This window comes from Pholcus phalangioides, unplaced genomic scaffold (genome assembly GCF_987345545.1).
Source record: "Pholcus phalangioides strain wild (caught in Gottingen) unplaced genomic scaffold, Ppha-v1.0 ptg000039l_1, whole genome shotgun sequence".
Classification (NCBI taxonomy): Eukaryota; Metazoa; Arthropoda; class Arachnida; order Araneae; family Pholcidae; genus Pholcus; species Pholcus phalangioides.
The window spans coordinates 19,111,959-19,129,114 of NW_028301625.1; the positions used below are offsets into that span (position 1 = coordinate 19,111,959).

Genomic DNA, 17,156 nt, shown 5'->3' on the forward strand with positions numbered 1-17,156 from the left:
TGCATATTATCTGGAGGAAGATATTTTAAAAAAGAAATCATTTTTTTGTTGTACCTATATTTCTTGATTTTTTTTTTTTTTTTATTGTACTGCCAGTTCTTAAGGAACACACCTTGCAGATACAATGTAGAGATGGTTTCTGGAAAGAAAATTCACTTGCCTTCATGGGGAATCAAACCATACTCTGCTCCCAATCCAAGTGAATTTATTAGAATATATTCTATTAAAATATCTGCTTTGTTCTAGATCTGAAGTATCTGAAAATGAAGGAATGTATGAAAATATATTCAAGTTATTATACATGTGTATATCTGGATTGAATAATTTTTACCCATGTTAAAAAATAAAAACTAGATGTTTTATAAACATAAAAAGTTGATGTTTGCATGTTTGTCATTTTTCATGTATGGTTTCTAAGCATTCATAAAACAAGTACTTTTGTACAGATGTATATGGAAGCTGCATTTGTAAAATATTTATACTTTTTAGCAGCAGCAGTGGAAGCAGTAATAACACCCAGCATGCCCAGCAGCAGCGACCATTAGTGCCAGATCTAAGCAGCCTACAATTGAAGTTAGCTGAGCTAACATCAACTGGAAATGCTGTAACCAGTGATTCCAGTAGTACCAATACAACTGGTTTCCCAGTCACAGTGGTTTCAGAACACAGTGCATCAAATCTTCAAGCTTCTTTGGTAAAGCTCCTTTAAAAAAAAATTATGTATTTCATGGCATTTTTAAGCACGGCTCAAATTAATATTCACGCTTTTGCAGTTGAATTTTAGCATCAATGGTATATTCTAATATACCTTGTGATCAATGAGTCTCCAAACATTTTCCATGGGTTGGAAAGGTTGGTTGAGATACGCTGGTCTACCATCAATCTGAGATGGATTTATATCTAATGATGGGCTTGTAATTTCAGCAGAGCTCTGACACCGATTCTATGTCCCCATGTTCATGGCTTTGACTTTTAATTTTTCTTCGGACATACACACATGTACAATCTTGTCTACCCTCACACTTCACCCCCCGCCCCCAGGAGCAGCCCTTAGGCTGGCTGTTTACCTGCATAGGAAAAAACCAGCACAAACGTCAAACTCTGATTTAGTAGGCTGGTCAGTATAAAACTCCCAGTCTACTCCACTTTTTGAACAGCCAACCCCCCATTATCTGATAAATTTATATAAAGGCATGATTGGGTTCCATAATAATTAATATTTTGGCACCCTACCTACGTATCATCTGGCTCATCATCAAGGGCACAGGATACAAAGTTGAACCATCTATTTAAAATATAGGAAGTTCATATCCATACAGGATATAATCAATTATCGCAAAAAATTGTAAGTAGAGTTCTAATTGGAGCCAAACACTTATCAACAATAACAAAATTGCCAAATTACAGCCAAAAAAATTTCAAAGGCCAATAACTAAAAAGGGTCAAAGGCAAGCAAATTAGGCAATTACGGTCTAAAAAATTATCAGAGGCAAGCAAAGTTGCTATCTGTCATTAAGATTGCTGAAAAATTGCAATGGCGGAAAAAGAAGGCTACTGCTAGTCAAAATAGTTTAAAAAATTCACCAAAAAATGTATTTGACAAACATGTGATATGAATATATTTTTATGAGTATAATTAATCATGTTGTACTCATAATTAGAATAATATAGTTTATAAATCATGAAAATAATCTTAATTCTTGATTTCAAAAACTCAACTGAGCCTCATTGAAAAAAAAGAGAAAAAAGGAAAATATTTTATTTAAAACAAAATATGGGAATGTTTTGTAATACTGGTTATATGGTGACCCTATATATACAGGATTCTGGCCAGCGAACTGAAAAAGTTGTGCGTCCCTGTTCTATACCGTCCCCTTGTTGATGTACGTTATAACTTGATGAGGTTTTCATCTTGTACACAGATTCTTATACCTACCTGATGGAATTGAAAATGTGATTTTTCATACCAATTTTCAGCCATCACATGTACTTCTCAGCATGGCCCTGGTCTTTTATCGCCTTCTAAAATCTCTTCATTTAGGCAGAGCTGCGGGCCATGATCTGGTTAGGAGGAGGAGCCATTACATATATGATGATGAGTACAATGGCAAAAGCACAAAACTCTGTGGCAAATCCAGTAAGGGTTATTGAGATCTGTCAAGGAGGGATTGCTTGTATAGTCCACTAGTGGTATACTCTTAAACACGTTTGAAGAAGGGTGTACATGGAAGTGTATTTCTTACAGACGAGTTTATTAGACTATTAAACATTATAAATTCAAATATCATCACTACAATGACGGGAAATCTTAACTACCTAGAGCGATGGAAAGTGGTAATTTTGACCGCAATAGGAAAAATTCAATGTAAACAATATTTCCTTACTAAAACCTCTCAAAGCAGCATTGAATCAGTTGCTTCAATAAACCTTTCTTCATACACATATTTAAACTAGTCTTTTTACTTATACTACCTCCTAGTTTTGGTTCGGATAAATGTTTCAATAATTATGAAAGTGCAAGAACAAAATAATTTAGTAGATCTAAAAATTTTATGATTTTTAGCAAAAAATTTATATATTATTCAAAATTTCAGGTTGTTACAGCAGTTCCTGGTGAAGTAAAAGAATGTTCAGTTCTCAAACCAGTATCATCTGTTTCATCTATTCCAATCACTTCACCAAATGTTGTTCCAGCTAGTACCCCTATTTATACTGCTCAAGTCCCAACAGTATTAGCAGTTTCAAAATCATCTTTACCTCTATCTGAAAATCCAGTGTCTCGAAGACATACTGTAGCAACAAACTTGGAAGGCTTAAAGCTTGAATTGCAGAAAATTCATAGTCCTACTGTTCCAACAGTGAATTTGAAGAACAATATTGAACAAGGACTCCAAGCAATATTTTCTATGAGTTCTTCTGCTCATACTATTACTACTCCTGCTCACACAAGTGTGTCTATACATGATCATCAATTATCATCATCTTTACCATCTTTGAACTCTCCTGAAAAAAGTAACTCTGCTGTGGTATCAAATGATGACTTTCAATATATAGCATCACCTATGATAGCTGGTAAACAAGAAAGTTCAAATTTACTTCTGGGCATTACGGATTCAGGTATTTTTGTGGTTATAAACCTCAGAATTTTTGCTATTAAATTATAGTTCTGATAAAAATCTACTTGTGAAAGCTTAAGGGTTGTTAGAGCTTAAAAACAAAAAAGTGTCATAAACTTATGATAGGGGCTTGTTAGCATCTACCGAATAGGGATCCAAACTATATGGCGCCAAACTTCATGATGAAATTTCCTACATGTGTAAGCATAAGAGGGTTGTCATACTAGGGGATTTCAATTATCCAGGTATTAAATGGGAGAACCTTTCAGCTAGAGATGTATATGAGGAAGACTTTCTTGTGGTCTCGATAATTGGTCTCTTAGTGCTTGATAAATTTTTGTATCAGCATGTATCAGAAGTCACTAGGGGTACTGCTTTTTGGATTTAGTTCTCACTAGCTTCGAGGATCTTGGCTAACATGTTTCAGGGGGGGAGGGGTTGAGTTTTCTTCTAGTGATCATAGTGTCATTAGTTTTCTATGTAACTTTTCTTCAGGTAAGGTTGATAACAAAAGAATGTTTCCTTTCGGTGAACCAGCTTTGATATTTTGTGAGAAAAGATAACAAAATTTTCAAAGACCAGTTTAATCAGTTGGGGGGGGGGGGGGCAAGTTAATGGGAAGGATTTAGTATGAAGCTGTTCTCTTTTTTTGCACGATGTCATACTCTTTCTTCATAAAAACATGTTTGTACATCACGCCCCCCTCTGGTTCACAAATAGCATGTGTAATCTTTATCTTGAAAAGAAAAGAGCATTCACACAAGAGAGTATGATAGTGGGGGAGATGACCTGTCCTTGTTTACTAATAAAAGAAGGGCATTGAAGAAAGAGATAAGGTATAGTAAAAACGAATCTAGGTTGGCAGGTAATATTAGCTCTGATCCAAAATTATTTTTCAGGTACATCAATAATGGATGTAAGGGGACAGTTGGCCCCCTTTGAATAGGAGGGTATAGGTGCGTGGATGGAAGGAGGAGTGATGAGAGAGAGAGACATCTGGTATAAAAATATATTTAATTTAAATGTATGCGTCCTGACTACAAAGTAAAATGTAAACATTCTTCCCTAACAACAGCTGCGACCATTCACAAGCGCATTCGAAAACCAACTAACTATCCATTGTTGATGACCTTGACTCTGTGGTCGGCTTTGACCGATTCCCCACAGGTAGTCCCCCACCAGCAATAGCGTAAGAACTACTTGGGGAGCAACCTGAACCTGACCCATCAACCTGAGCGGGTGGCCATGAAAGGTTGGTCCTTGTCACTGGAAGTCTGTTGATCTTTTGAAGTTGCTGTTGCCCGCTGATGGTTGGAAGGTTTGTGGGCAGTGAAGGACAGGTCATCACACCATAGATGTAAGCCGATTTGACTCTGTTTACAGACACTGATTGACGTTTTATTAGTATTTGGAATACCTTTTCCGATCTTGACATCACCTAGTAAGGTCCCTCATATGGAGGCTCCAGGACTTTCTTCGCTCTGTCTGGGCAGAGGAAAACGTACGAGCAAGACAGTAAATCCTTGCTGTCAAAAAATAGCATGTTTTCCGTGGCAAACAGTCTGCCTTGGACTTAAATTTTTCATGGTGGTCTTCAACTGATCAACAAAACTTGATGGATCTGGATGATGATGACTAGGTACAAAGAACTCTCCTGGAAGTCGTATAGGTACACCATACACCATTTCTGCAGTTGTGGCTTCCAAGTCCTCTTTCCAGTTGGCTCAAACATCCATTAGTATTGTAGGAAGTACCATACATTTCTCCAATCTCCGTTACACTTGGGTACCATGTGCAGTTGGCTTTCCCAGCAATTTTGAGATGGTCGGCAAACTCCTTGGGCAACTAGGTGATCAAATTCCCTCTTGGCTGCTCGCAGTTTGTCCGGTGGTAGCCTGCAAGGTTTTAATGCAACTGGTGGGCTTTTGGTCTAAATGCAGTGTTGGATGTCATGTTTAACAGCCCTAAACATTGCTACAGTCTCTGTCAGTTCAGAAAACTCTGTGAGAATTTGGTGAAATTCACTGTTGTCCCAGATGCATTTCACTGCTGGGGATGGTACTTCTGTGCCAGCAATCTTGCGACGTGAATGAAACTTAGTGAGTGGATCTATTAATTGACTGTGCCAAACATCTATAAGCAGTCCGAAATGTTGCAGAAAGTCGGATCCGATGATTGGACACAAATCTGCAGCAGTGATGAACGACTAATGAAATGCACATCAAAGTCCTAGGTCAAGCGAAGTTGCATGGCTTAGAGCATATAATTGCTTTGCTTCCAAAGCGTTGATGATACCAGCATTGTTCCTCGGCAAAACTGTAGTCGGCTGTGAGATTGTAATCTGGAACACTACAAAAGTTCTGTCAGTGAGGATGGGACTGAACTTCTAAGTGGTCCAAACGTAAAGTGATTTCGAGTGGCATGTTCTTTAGCTGATGGTAGTGCTTGGACGGTAATGATGCTGTCAGATGCCGATTCCATCGGCCATGTCTGCTAGTGTGTCCAGCATGTCGTCTAAGATCACCAATATTTGCTGGACATGGGTTGGTAAGTATCACAAAAAAAAGTCTTTAGAAGATCGTCTCCGATCTGAGCATACGCTTTGCTCCACATTTCAAGAAGCAGCCGGGATAGCTTCTTGTCACCCAGCTGCGTGCCAGAGATCAAGTACTCGAGATGCTAAGCCTCGGTATCTGCGTACTGAATGTACAAGCAATCTTCCAGAGCTGTGTATGGCAATACAGCAGGAGGACTAGCGAGCATGTTGCCAACCACGGCTAATTCCTCTGGTTCCAATACTGTCACGACATGATGGAACTTTGTAATTTCCTCTGTCACTCCAGAGAGTGAATTGCAATTTGAGTTGCAGGAACCACACGGATTTGAATGCCAGAACTGAGGTGGTTTGATCGTAAACTGATTAACATTAGTCAGTTCTTGATCCATTATGTGATTTGCAACAAGCAAAAATAAAAAAAATATTTTAACTCGGTATATAACAAAATATATGACTCATGAACGATCATGTCTGTTATAACCAATTATAGGTGCATGGATGGAAGGAGGAGCGATGACATCTGGTATAATAATATATTTAATTTGTATATGACAGACTGTGTGATTGAATGTATATGGCAGGACTACAAAGTAAAATTATATATAAAAACATTCTTTCCTAACAACTGCAGCCATTCACAAGCGCTTTCAAAAACCAACTGTCTATTGTTGACGACCATGACTCTGTGGTCAGCTTTGACTGATTCCCCTCAAGGGTCTAAGGTAGAGTGTAATGTAGACATTTGTAGTGCTTTCAATGACTTTTTCGTGTCAGTTTTTAATAGAGAATGCTATATTCAATGTATGGGTGTTACATGGGGTAATAAAATCCTCAACAATATTCAAGTGGAAGATGAGGAAATCCTAAACCTTTTAAAAAAATGTGTGCGCGCAAAGCACCATGACCAGATGATACCTATCCTAGGGTGCTCAGGGAATTGTTGGTGCCAGTTACACAGATTTACAGGAGTAGTGTTGCTGAGGGTATTGTCCCAAGGGATTGGAGAAGCTTGCTAATGTGGTTTCAATATATTAAAAGGGTAGTGAAGAAGCTATGTCCAATCATCGTCTAGTGAGTTTGACTAACTGCTCTCAGAAATTTTGGAAATTATTATCAAAAGGCTGCTACTACTAAACCATACACGTACCTCGTCCATATTTCTCTGCAAAACCTCTAACGAATTGGTACATGTTGGAATGTGCGCATACGTGTAGTGAAACCTGATGTGAAGTTTGTTTCTGTGTAATGCTTGTTATGTGTAGTGCTGCCATCTACCAGTTTTTCCTAACTATGAGTGAAGTGTAATGATTGAATAATTGTATCATTGGAGGCCTGTTGCTCTCTGTGGCAAGACTTTTCAATGGGTAAATTGGCTCGCATTTGCGCTTCAAAGTTGGGAACCACAGGAAACCAACTTCAGCCAACCACCACTGTGGTGTTCGAACCCGGATCCTTGTGACGCGAGTTCATCGCTATGATCACTTGACCACCACAGCAGCATTATCAAAAAAGGCTATTGGTGAAGTGGATAGACGAGAATAACATATTGTCATAAAACCGGCATGGGTTCAGGAAGGGGAAGTCATGTGTAACCAACCTCTTCTATGATCGCATGACTAAGGCTTTATGAAATGGCAAAAACATTTAGGTCATTCACCTTGATTTCCAGAAGGCATTTGATCAGGTCCAGCGTAGTAAACTCTTGAAGCATTTACATGAGATTGGGATTGGAGGCAACTTGTTGAATTGGATAGAATTGTGGTTAAGAGATGGGTCACAATGGGTTATGGTGGACGGGGAATTCTCTGATGGGACAAAGTCAGAAGTGGAATTCATCAAGGGAGTGTCCTTGGCCTCATACTTTTTCACTTTTATCGATAAACTTGATCAGAGTATCAGTGGGATTGCTTCTAAATTCACAGATGACATGAAGCTAATGGGGGTAGTCAGGAATCAAAGCGATAGGGAGTTGCTCTAGACCAACTTAAACAGGATTGCAGCATGGACACATGAATGGAACATGACATTTAGCGTTAGCAAGTGCATGCCCACTCATTTTTTGTTCGAACATCCCACGTTTCTCTTACGAGTTGAATGGTCTCATTATCCCAGATGCAACTAGGGTCACCAGTTTTAGAAATTCTCATCGACGAGCTACTTAATTTTTTTAAACATTGTTCAGCTGTGGTGAAAAAAGCAAATAGAATGCTCAGTTTCATCTTCATAAAGATCTCTTTGTATTCTCTTAGTCATTCTTCCACTTTCTCAAGACTTCATTTGTCCTGGATTGCAGCAGGCTGTAAAGCAGACATCTTCAACCCGTTGCTCACGAGCACACCCAGAGTGTTTGATGCTCATGTCTAATTTCGTGCTTATGAGCAATTGATCAACTTTCCATTTAAACACCTAGTACAGATTGTATTCCTGGATTGAAATCATCCTGATTTTGTGCATTCGCACATCAATTTTTTGGTAAGGGTGCTCTTTTCATGATGAGTGCAAATAGTGCTCTTTACTAGAAAAAGGTTGAAGACCTCTGCTGTAAGGTTTGGTAGATTATACCTACAGAAATACCTACAAAATTTTTGCTTTGTTTCTATTATACAAATTATTTACCCCTTAAAACCAAGACCTCAAAGACATGTAACAATAAAAAATTTCAATCTGTGATACCTTGCCAAATTTTTATTCAAATGTAATTGGGTAAATTTCTTTTAGAACAATAGAGGCACAAATGTGTGTATTACTAATTATTTTTTATTAGCGACCGACATAAAAAAATTGAATCCTCCAGATTAATATTTTATAGAGGTACTATTCAAGCTTAATTCATTTCAATCTTTTTGCTGATGTTTTTATTTAAAAAACAACTGTACAATTTTAATACTTTTTTACATGCTATGTGAAACACATTATATACTAGTGAGACCACCAGTCAGTTTATGATAGAGGGCAATAGTGAAATTAACCAATTCAAATTTCTTGTAAAACTAAAACTGTTTCATAGCAAAAAAATTTAACAACAGTTATAACATCAGAGGTTTATTCAAAATTGCTTGGTCCACTCTTCCCCCTCTTTAATCATTTTTGTCACACCATGGTCATTTTCTGCACATAGGGGCTAATTAGACCGGGACCTACAATTTATTACTCATTCCAAACAGTAGTGTTTGACATTTCTCTCTCAAAAACAATTGAGTGCTTCCTTTAAACATACTTTTTCCCTTATAATGTTGTAGCTGATGCAGTCTAATTGGATTATTCCAACATCCTCAAGAGAGTGATATTACTTACTGTATGAAATCACCAGCAGATGCCATGTGAATAAAATATTTTCGTGAATATTTTGAAAATATTCTTACCATTAAAAAAGCAAAATATATATAAATATTTCTATATCAAGTGAATTTTTTTTTAAAAGCAGAGGGAAGTTTTTAGAGCATTCTAACTGCATCTTGTATGTGTGTATTTGCTATGTGGTGTTTCAATAAATCATGAAGGAAATGTCAATGTTTAATTTGTAATTAATTTTTTTTTTCTTTTCTAGTTGCAAGCATTGATTTGGAGAATTCTAATTCAAATAAAAAAAATCGCTTCAAAGTTACACCGGTAATAGAATCAATAAGCAGCGCAAATTCCACTGTATTGCCAAATGAAATTTTGTCTGTTTCGCTTCCAAATGCATCAAATATAACCACTGTGAAAAAAGGTCGTTTTCAAGTGACAGCTGTTATAGATGATCAAGCAGTCAAGTTATCCTCATCTGATCCAAATATAAATACAACAATTAACAGTGAACAAAAGTATGACAAATTTTCTCCTATATTTGGGACTGCATCAGTTAATCAAGAAAATATATGCACAGGTTGTATTGGCGGTCAACATTCCATTGATATTCCTTCATCTGTAAATCAACCCGACCGTATTAACTATGTCTGCTATGATAACAAATTTGAGGAACTTGACATGTCAACAATAACATCTGTACAAACTATTGTTCATGAAAGAGAAATTTCAAAAGAAGCGAAGAGGGAGTTTATTAATTCTGCTGGAATGTTGTCTGATTTTCCTAATACAGTTTCTAATGGATCACAGTCAAATACAATATTTATCAGTAGTCTTTCCCAGAAGCTATTGAATTCAACTCCAAGTATCGCCATTTATTCTAAAACGAATACATTGTCAGCAGATGTCCATAATAGTGATGCTGTTGTAGTTAGTTCAAGTTGTCCTCATTCTATCCACCTTCCTCACTGTGTAAATGAGAAAAATGAAGAAAATTTGTTTTCTCAAAAATATATGGGTATTGCTGAAAATAATGCCCATGTTTCAAATTCTATTCCCACTCAATCTATTGACAACCATTCATCTGTGATGACTGATATACCAGCTTATGAACATACCATAGCAATATGCTCCCAAGGTCCTGTTGATATTTCAACCATCATGCAACCTTCTAGATCCTGTTCCGTTGAATCTATTAGTAAACATGAAAAGACTATTACAAGTATAGATTTGAAGGTTCCCTTAGTAAAGGATGCAAATGCCAACAATTTACAAGAGAAGAAAATCTGTAATCAAAATGACAAAAGTATTCAAGCTACTTTTATGGTAAGTTTGTTTCTTGTAGTTCTTGTTATTCAAGAGATCGTTTTTGTTGAGAAATATGAGGGATATATATGAGAAATATATAGGTGTGCATTATGCATCTTATGTGTTCAGAAGGTGCTGCCATCTATCTGCTGAAGTGGGTAATTGGCGAATGAGGTGAAAATTTTTCTGACTATATAATTTAACATCTTCCCTATTTACAAGGACCAGTTAACTTGTCCCGAGTTATTTGGAAGAGTTGTATATAAACTTCCATTACTTCTGCAACTACAGAGTAGGGTTGGAGAAGGGAGTTTTCATTCATATGAAGGTTTTTAACAGCTGGCTGATGTGAAGATATATTTAGGAAAGAGAAAATTGTACTGCCTCGCGGGGAATCTAACCCACATCCTCTCTCTTGCCAGGAGAGCGCACGAAACTACAAAGGCAACGAATATCTCAATCTTTCTTTGTAGCTCATGTGCACTGAACTGGTGGCTGTGTCAGCAATTGTGAGCTTTGGCCTGAATTAGGTTCGACCGTTCATGTGTGCTCACCCAGCAAATGAGAGGACATGGGTTCAATTCCCCACAAAGGCAGATAAATTTTCTTTCCTAAATATATCTTTGCATCAAGTTATTTATCTAAGTTATTGCAAAAATTATTTAAACTTTTACTGTTCATTGATAAATTATTACACAGTTGTGGAAAGATAATATTGTAATTTATTAACGTATTATTGTTTTATTTTCTGAACATTGTTCAGCGGTGGTCAAAAAAGCGAATAGAATGCTTGGTCTCATTTTCAAAAAGGTCTCTTCGCATTCTCCTAAAGTCATTCTTCTGCTTTTTCGAGGCTTAGTTCGTCCTGGACTGGAATATGCTGTAAGGTTTTGGAGACCATACCTACAGAGGGACATAGACTTGGTTGAAGGGGTGCAGAGAAGAGCTACGCGTGTCCTTATTGGCACACAGGGCTTGAGTTATGAAGAAAGACTTCATTTTTTGAATATGTTTACATTGGATGAACGCAGGTGTCGAGGAGATATGATCGAAGTGTTCAAAATTTTCAATGGGATGGATAGGATGGACCATGAATTATTAGTACACCGCCAATCGACTGCTTTTACAAGGGGACACCAGTATCGATTGGTGAGGGACAGTGCAAGGCTATGGTGTCGCAGGGAATTTTTCTCTAATAGGGTTGTTAATAAATGGAATAGCTTACCCTCGGAGGTAGTAAATTGTAACACAATTGACACGTTTAAAAAGAAATATGATAAACATGTTGGGGTAAATCGAGAAGCTATCCATTCTTAGAATAAGACAACCATAAGTATTCTTTATGGGCGTTGTATTATATTTTATCATGGGTATATATTGTTTATTATTTGTGTTAATTGCATTTTTAATTGGGTTGCTGTATTTTTGAAATATATGGCAACCATATTTTTATGGGCATCTTTTTATCAGCCACCTCGTTGGGCATTTTGTCTGTTGTGGCGTTGTATTTGTATAAACTAGGCCGGATAATTGAGAGTCTACTGTATTTGTTTCTTATAACACCTCACATGTAGAGAACAATGAATTTAAAAATATAAATTCAGAGAGTGATGCACCCACACCATTTATCTCCACAGGTTGGAAATCTCTAATCCTTTGCTAAATAAAAAAGGAAATTTCAATAATCATTTTCAATACTTTTATAATTTTTTTACTTTCTTAAAGTACATGTACTAATTTTGATTGTATGAAACTATTTTTTTTGTTTGGCCAGTTTCCACTGATTACCATGTCTGTGTGGAAGTATATTTCATATTTTGCTTCTGAAGTTTGTTATGAAAGCTTGAGTGTCAATTTTTTAGAAGGTATTTCTAACATTGCTCATTTTGGGTAAGATGTAGAGAATTTCAAGTACTCTGGTCTGATTTGACTGGATTAGAAAATGCTTGTAATTTTGAATTTGGAAGGAAGTGGGTATGATATCTTATTTCTTGCATTAAAAAAAATTTGGTATGTGAAGCCTAACTTTGACTAGAAGGGGTCTGTGCAAAATAACCTGCTCAAAGCAAGCTCTAGGTTAGTCAGCAAAATGTGTTTGAATTTTGTGGGGGAGGGTTTTTTTTTTTTCTGTGTAAATGACCCAATTGTCATTATGGAAATACCAGCTGTTAGGAATTGTGCGGATGAAGAAAGTTTTTCTTTTCTGTTTGATAATGTTATGTCAGATTTGTGTTCCTTGTTTATTCAGGCATCATTAAAAAAAGTTTTTAAATATAGTGACTTTGGTTTGTGAGTGATTCAATGATGAACAAAATGTCTCACAAGATAAGCTAAAATTTTATTTTTTGTAACATTTGGATCTTATAAACAAGATATTTCTCTCAATATGAGTAGTATGTATACCAGAGATTCCTAGATGAACACTAGTCTTTTAGAGGCTTTGCATGTTCGCCTTGTTTGTTGGGTGTTATGGAATCACAACTTAAAAGCCAATGATTCACTTTTTCCTCATTGTACTGGGGGGGGGGGTCAAGTTCAAGCATTTTTTTATTATTTTAATGAAAAACTAAAATGAAAATTATAGGGCGCTTCTTATATTCGGGCCCATTTGTTAAGACATCACTAACAACAGGAATGGCATTCGCAGCAACAGCCCATGAAAGACTGTCTCACCCTCTTGTTGGGTGTTAATGGAAGCAGGCATTCCAGAGTGAAGTCCATGCTCTTTTGTATCACTAAGTAAATACTTGAGCCTTCATTATGTACTAAGGAAAAATACAATAATTTAAAATAAATCAACCTGCACTTCTCTTATTTGAAAAGGATCATGGCTGGTATGAGGAGACTGTCCCAGAACAAATTATTTGAGTTAATATTTATGGGGGAAAGTTGTATATTGAATCGGTGTTTGGGATTACGAGCATGTTCACGGAATGAACTATGCTCATAAACCAAAGTTCCACTGTATTCATTACGCATTCACTAACCAGGTAAACACAACTTTTCTTTTGCACCTCTCATTACTATTTCCACGTGTTTGTATAAATCATCAAACAAGTATATACTAAACCATATCGCAGTTGAATAAAAATATTTTTTTTCGCAATGTTTTCCAAATTACTTGCAAACTGCTGATCTTAAAGGCATACTTCCAGTTAAAAAAGTATCCAAATAATGCGTGGACCCCAGATAAGTCATTCATTTTGCAAGTATTATAAAGTTGTTCCACATATTATGTGGATACTTTTTCTAATTGGAAGTATGCCTCCAGGACCAATGGTTTGCCAGTAATTTGTGGTGCATGCTGTTAACTATGCACCCTGTATGTGCCTGACTTTTTTAGCATTAGTGAAGTTCATTACATATTTTTGTTAATGAAAAAAAATTATATTTTATTACTGTAGTCACCACTAATTGATCAAGAAAATCAAAATGCTGAAGTTGTTGACTGCAATGATGAATACCTTAAAGTTCTTTTAGAAAGGTAAACATACACAATTCACTGTATTTATATGCCACTGTATAATTTCAAAAAGTGACAAGATTATTTCTAAGTATTTTAGTCCCCTTCAGCATAAAATGTTTGTTATTTTGTTCATTATTATTTTTTTTGAAAAAACATCAGTGAAGTCATAAAAACTATAAATATATCTTTTCAATATTCTGTATCTTCAGTACTCCCAGTCTTTGAACAAGATTGGTTCATAGCATTAGCTGTAAGTCTGCATTTGTTAGTCATAAGTACACAAATTCACTGATTTAAGAATGAGAAACAGGGCAGCCCCATTCAGAACAGTGTGTTCAGCCTAAATTGAGAAAAATAATATTGAAAAAAGAAGGTATTCTTACAAATGATGTCATACAAAGTTTTGTACTGTATAATTTGGTCTTTCTTAACGAAAATACATTCTAATCAGGACCGAATAGTATGTCTTAATGTCTTATTTTGTTAGAAATTTGTTCAAAACATGCAATGTCTTCACGGCTCCTTCCCTTCCTTTCTGAAATCAGGCTGTATTTCATCTACTTTTTTCAATCATATGCTGGCCATCATGATTTTTATCGAAAGCCAGAGCTAAATATTGTCACTGAAAATATTCTCCAGGAGCAGCTCGAGCCATCACAAAAGGTGTTTGAAAGATAGATTGTTTGGAATTTGAACATAAATGTATATGCAGTCAAACCCATTTTTAACAAAAAAAAAAACCCCAGCAAAATTATTCGTTATATGCAAACTTTGATAATGTATATAAGCAAAATTAAACTAAATTTCATGTGTAACACACATTTTTCAATAATTTAATTATTTAATTTATTCTCAAAATAAATAGAGATTAATATATTTAAAAGTAAAAAATCTAATTCAAAATCTTACATAATTACATCAAGAAAAATATTTGTCTTGTTTGTTTTTTTCTTGATAAGATTGTGAATGTCAAGTGTTGTTTCCATTTCATTTAATGCTGTACCTCAGAATGTGAAATAACCTCTAAGATTTTCCAAACTCAGAATGGCTACAATATTTGGGATATTATTTATTCCAACAAAAGCTTCATCTTCATGGTTGAAATGATATGATTTCAGGTCAGGGCTGCCCTTACTAGATGCGGAGCTCAGTGCAAAAATAATTGTGGGCCCTGTGAACACCACAAAGTTTTTTTGTCAACCGAGCCTAAAGAGAAAAATTAGATGCTGTCATCAGTTTCCTCTTTCCCACCTTCCAAAGAAAAAAATCATATTCAGTATTAAAAAATTAATGTAAAAATGTCAATACATGAGTAAGTAAAAAAGCCGTAAAGCAAAAAAAAATATTTCAATTAAAATTAATATTTACTAATTAATATTTAATGACTCACTACTGCTTATTTTCAAATGCTTTTCAAAAAAACTTCACAGCTTAATTGTCTATGAATTGACTCACCTTATAAAAAATTCATTTTTCTTTCTTCCACAACCGTGAAGTCCTCTATTATATCATTTATTTTATTCACTATGTTTTGACTGATAATGTTGCTAAAGATTGCAATTTTTCTTGACTAATTGCAGATCTTAAATAAGATTTTATTAATTTTAAGCATGAAAAGCTTTTTTCCACACTTGTCACTGTTATTGGAGTAGTAAACTGTATTCTATATGATATGAAAACATTTGGAAAAGGATTTTGGATCTTGTTCATGAACTTTAAAAAAATGCAATGAATATCATCTGTTAATAACTTGTGATGCACTTTTGACATCGGAGGATTCTACACACAAAAAAATATGCGCACTATCAGTCATGTTGTTGGTGACTCAAATTCCAGGCTGAAGGTACATTTCTTTTGTGGAATATCATCTACTTCTGTTTTTTCTTTACCAGAAGGCTGAATTGCAGGCTACAGAAATTTTTCAAATGCACTGTGTTATGTGTTAAGATATTGTTTTCGCTTTCCCTTTTTTTAGCCTTTTCACTACCAGATTCATATTTCCCAAATTTGTCACGTTCTCTTGATGACATTATTGCTACGAAGATAGCCCTATGTTGAAAACTTGAAACTTACGATCACACTCACACAGAACAGAAACGTAAAATCACACAAATTCTGAAAGTATGTTAGATTGAAATATTGCACTGTATACACGCGCAAAATGTCATGCATCTTGAAAACGCTCGGAAGCTTCACTGCAGCAGTGTTGCGTTTTGCAAAAGATGGCAGTTGGAACATTAAAAAAAAGTTTTCATGTAGCCCTGATTTCAACACCATATAGAATAAATACACCTCCACCACTTACTGACATGCAATTATTCTTCTCATAGTTTCTCCCTGGAAAAAGAATGTTCCTACAAGTCAGTCTTGGTGGCTGCCTCCACCTGCACTAGGGAGACACTCCAACACCCTTTATTAATATGATCATGAAAGATATAATACACAAGCATGTACACACATATATATATATATATTCCCATAGAGGAGTGAGGGATGTTTAGTGCATTCTTTCCAACAGCTTCCCACATCCGTATTCAACAAATAATGATTCTTTTTTGTTTTATCATCACTGTATATAATTAGTGTGTGTGTGTGACGAATAATTTTTGCTTAATCGTTACATTATTTAAATTTTTATAAAATTTTCTTTGTCAGAATGCAGCAACCTTTTTTTATTATTGAAATTTTTGTAAAAAATATTTTTCTATTTTTTTTATTACCAGAAGCGTGGGACCCAGTGCGACCACACCTGTCGCACACCCCTAAGAGTGGCCCTGTTTCAAGTAATGACACTTGAAATCATATTTTTATTTTGGATTTCATCTACAAATGTCTACTTCTGTGTTATCTGGGTTCCCACCAGTATTTCCTCAATTTCCTCATCAATATTTACATTGGAAAATTACAAAGGGTAATTCACAGAGGGCCAATCACTCCTTTTTGCATTAGGTGAATCTAAGTTTCATTTTCATGAACTGCAGAATTATGAACACTTGATTAATTCTCACCATTCCCATGAATATTTTGTCCAAAACATGCATGTCTCCAACAATTGTGAATAGTCACTTCCAAAACATCATTCCACACATTAGCTAATATAAGACAAGCTTGTCGCATATCAATTGTTGCTTCTTTTTCCCCACTCACTATTTACAGACTTATTTCCCGCTCAGCCATGCTCTATAAGATTACTTCCAAAACATCACGAACGAGTTGAATGGTGTCACTATCCCGGATGCAACTAGGGTCACCGATTTGGGAATTCTCATTGGCGAGCGGCTTAGGTTTTCTGAACATTGTTCAGCGGTGGTCAAAAAAGCGAATAGAATGCTTGGTCTCATTTTCAAAGGGTCTCTTCGTGCTCTCCTAAAGTCATTCTTCCGCTTTTTCGAGGCTTAGTTCGTCCTGGACTGGAGTATGCTGT

At 35.7% G+C, this 17,156-nt stretch overlaps 1 protein-coding gene across 5 annotated transcripts in view; it reads left to right on the forward strand.

Moving 5' to 3' along the window:
- Wnk (Wnk kinase) overlaps positions 1–17,156 on the forward strand; it is a 375,788-nt gene that overhangs the window by 341,952 nt on the left and 16,680 nt on the right. For 4 of the 5 annotated variants that reach the window (XM_089253910.1, XM_089253913.1, XM_089253914.1 and 1 more), the window contains 4 exons: positions 490–694; positions 2,595–3,117; positions 9,221–10,284; positions 13,671–13,750. In XM_089253910.1, the coding sequence (XP_089110036.1) occupies positions 490–694; positions 2,595–3,117; positions 9,221–10,284; positions 13,671–13,750 (1,872 nt within the window). The remainder of the gene's footprint in view (positions 1–489; positions 695–2,594; positions 3,118–9,220; positions 10,285–13,670; positions 13,751–17,156) is intronic. The other variant, XM_089253912.1, reaches the window with a different exon arrangement.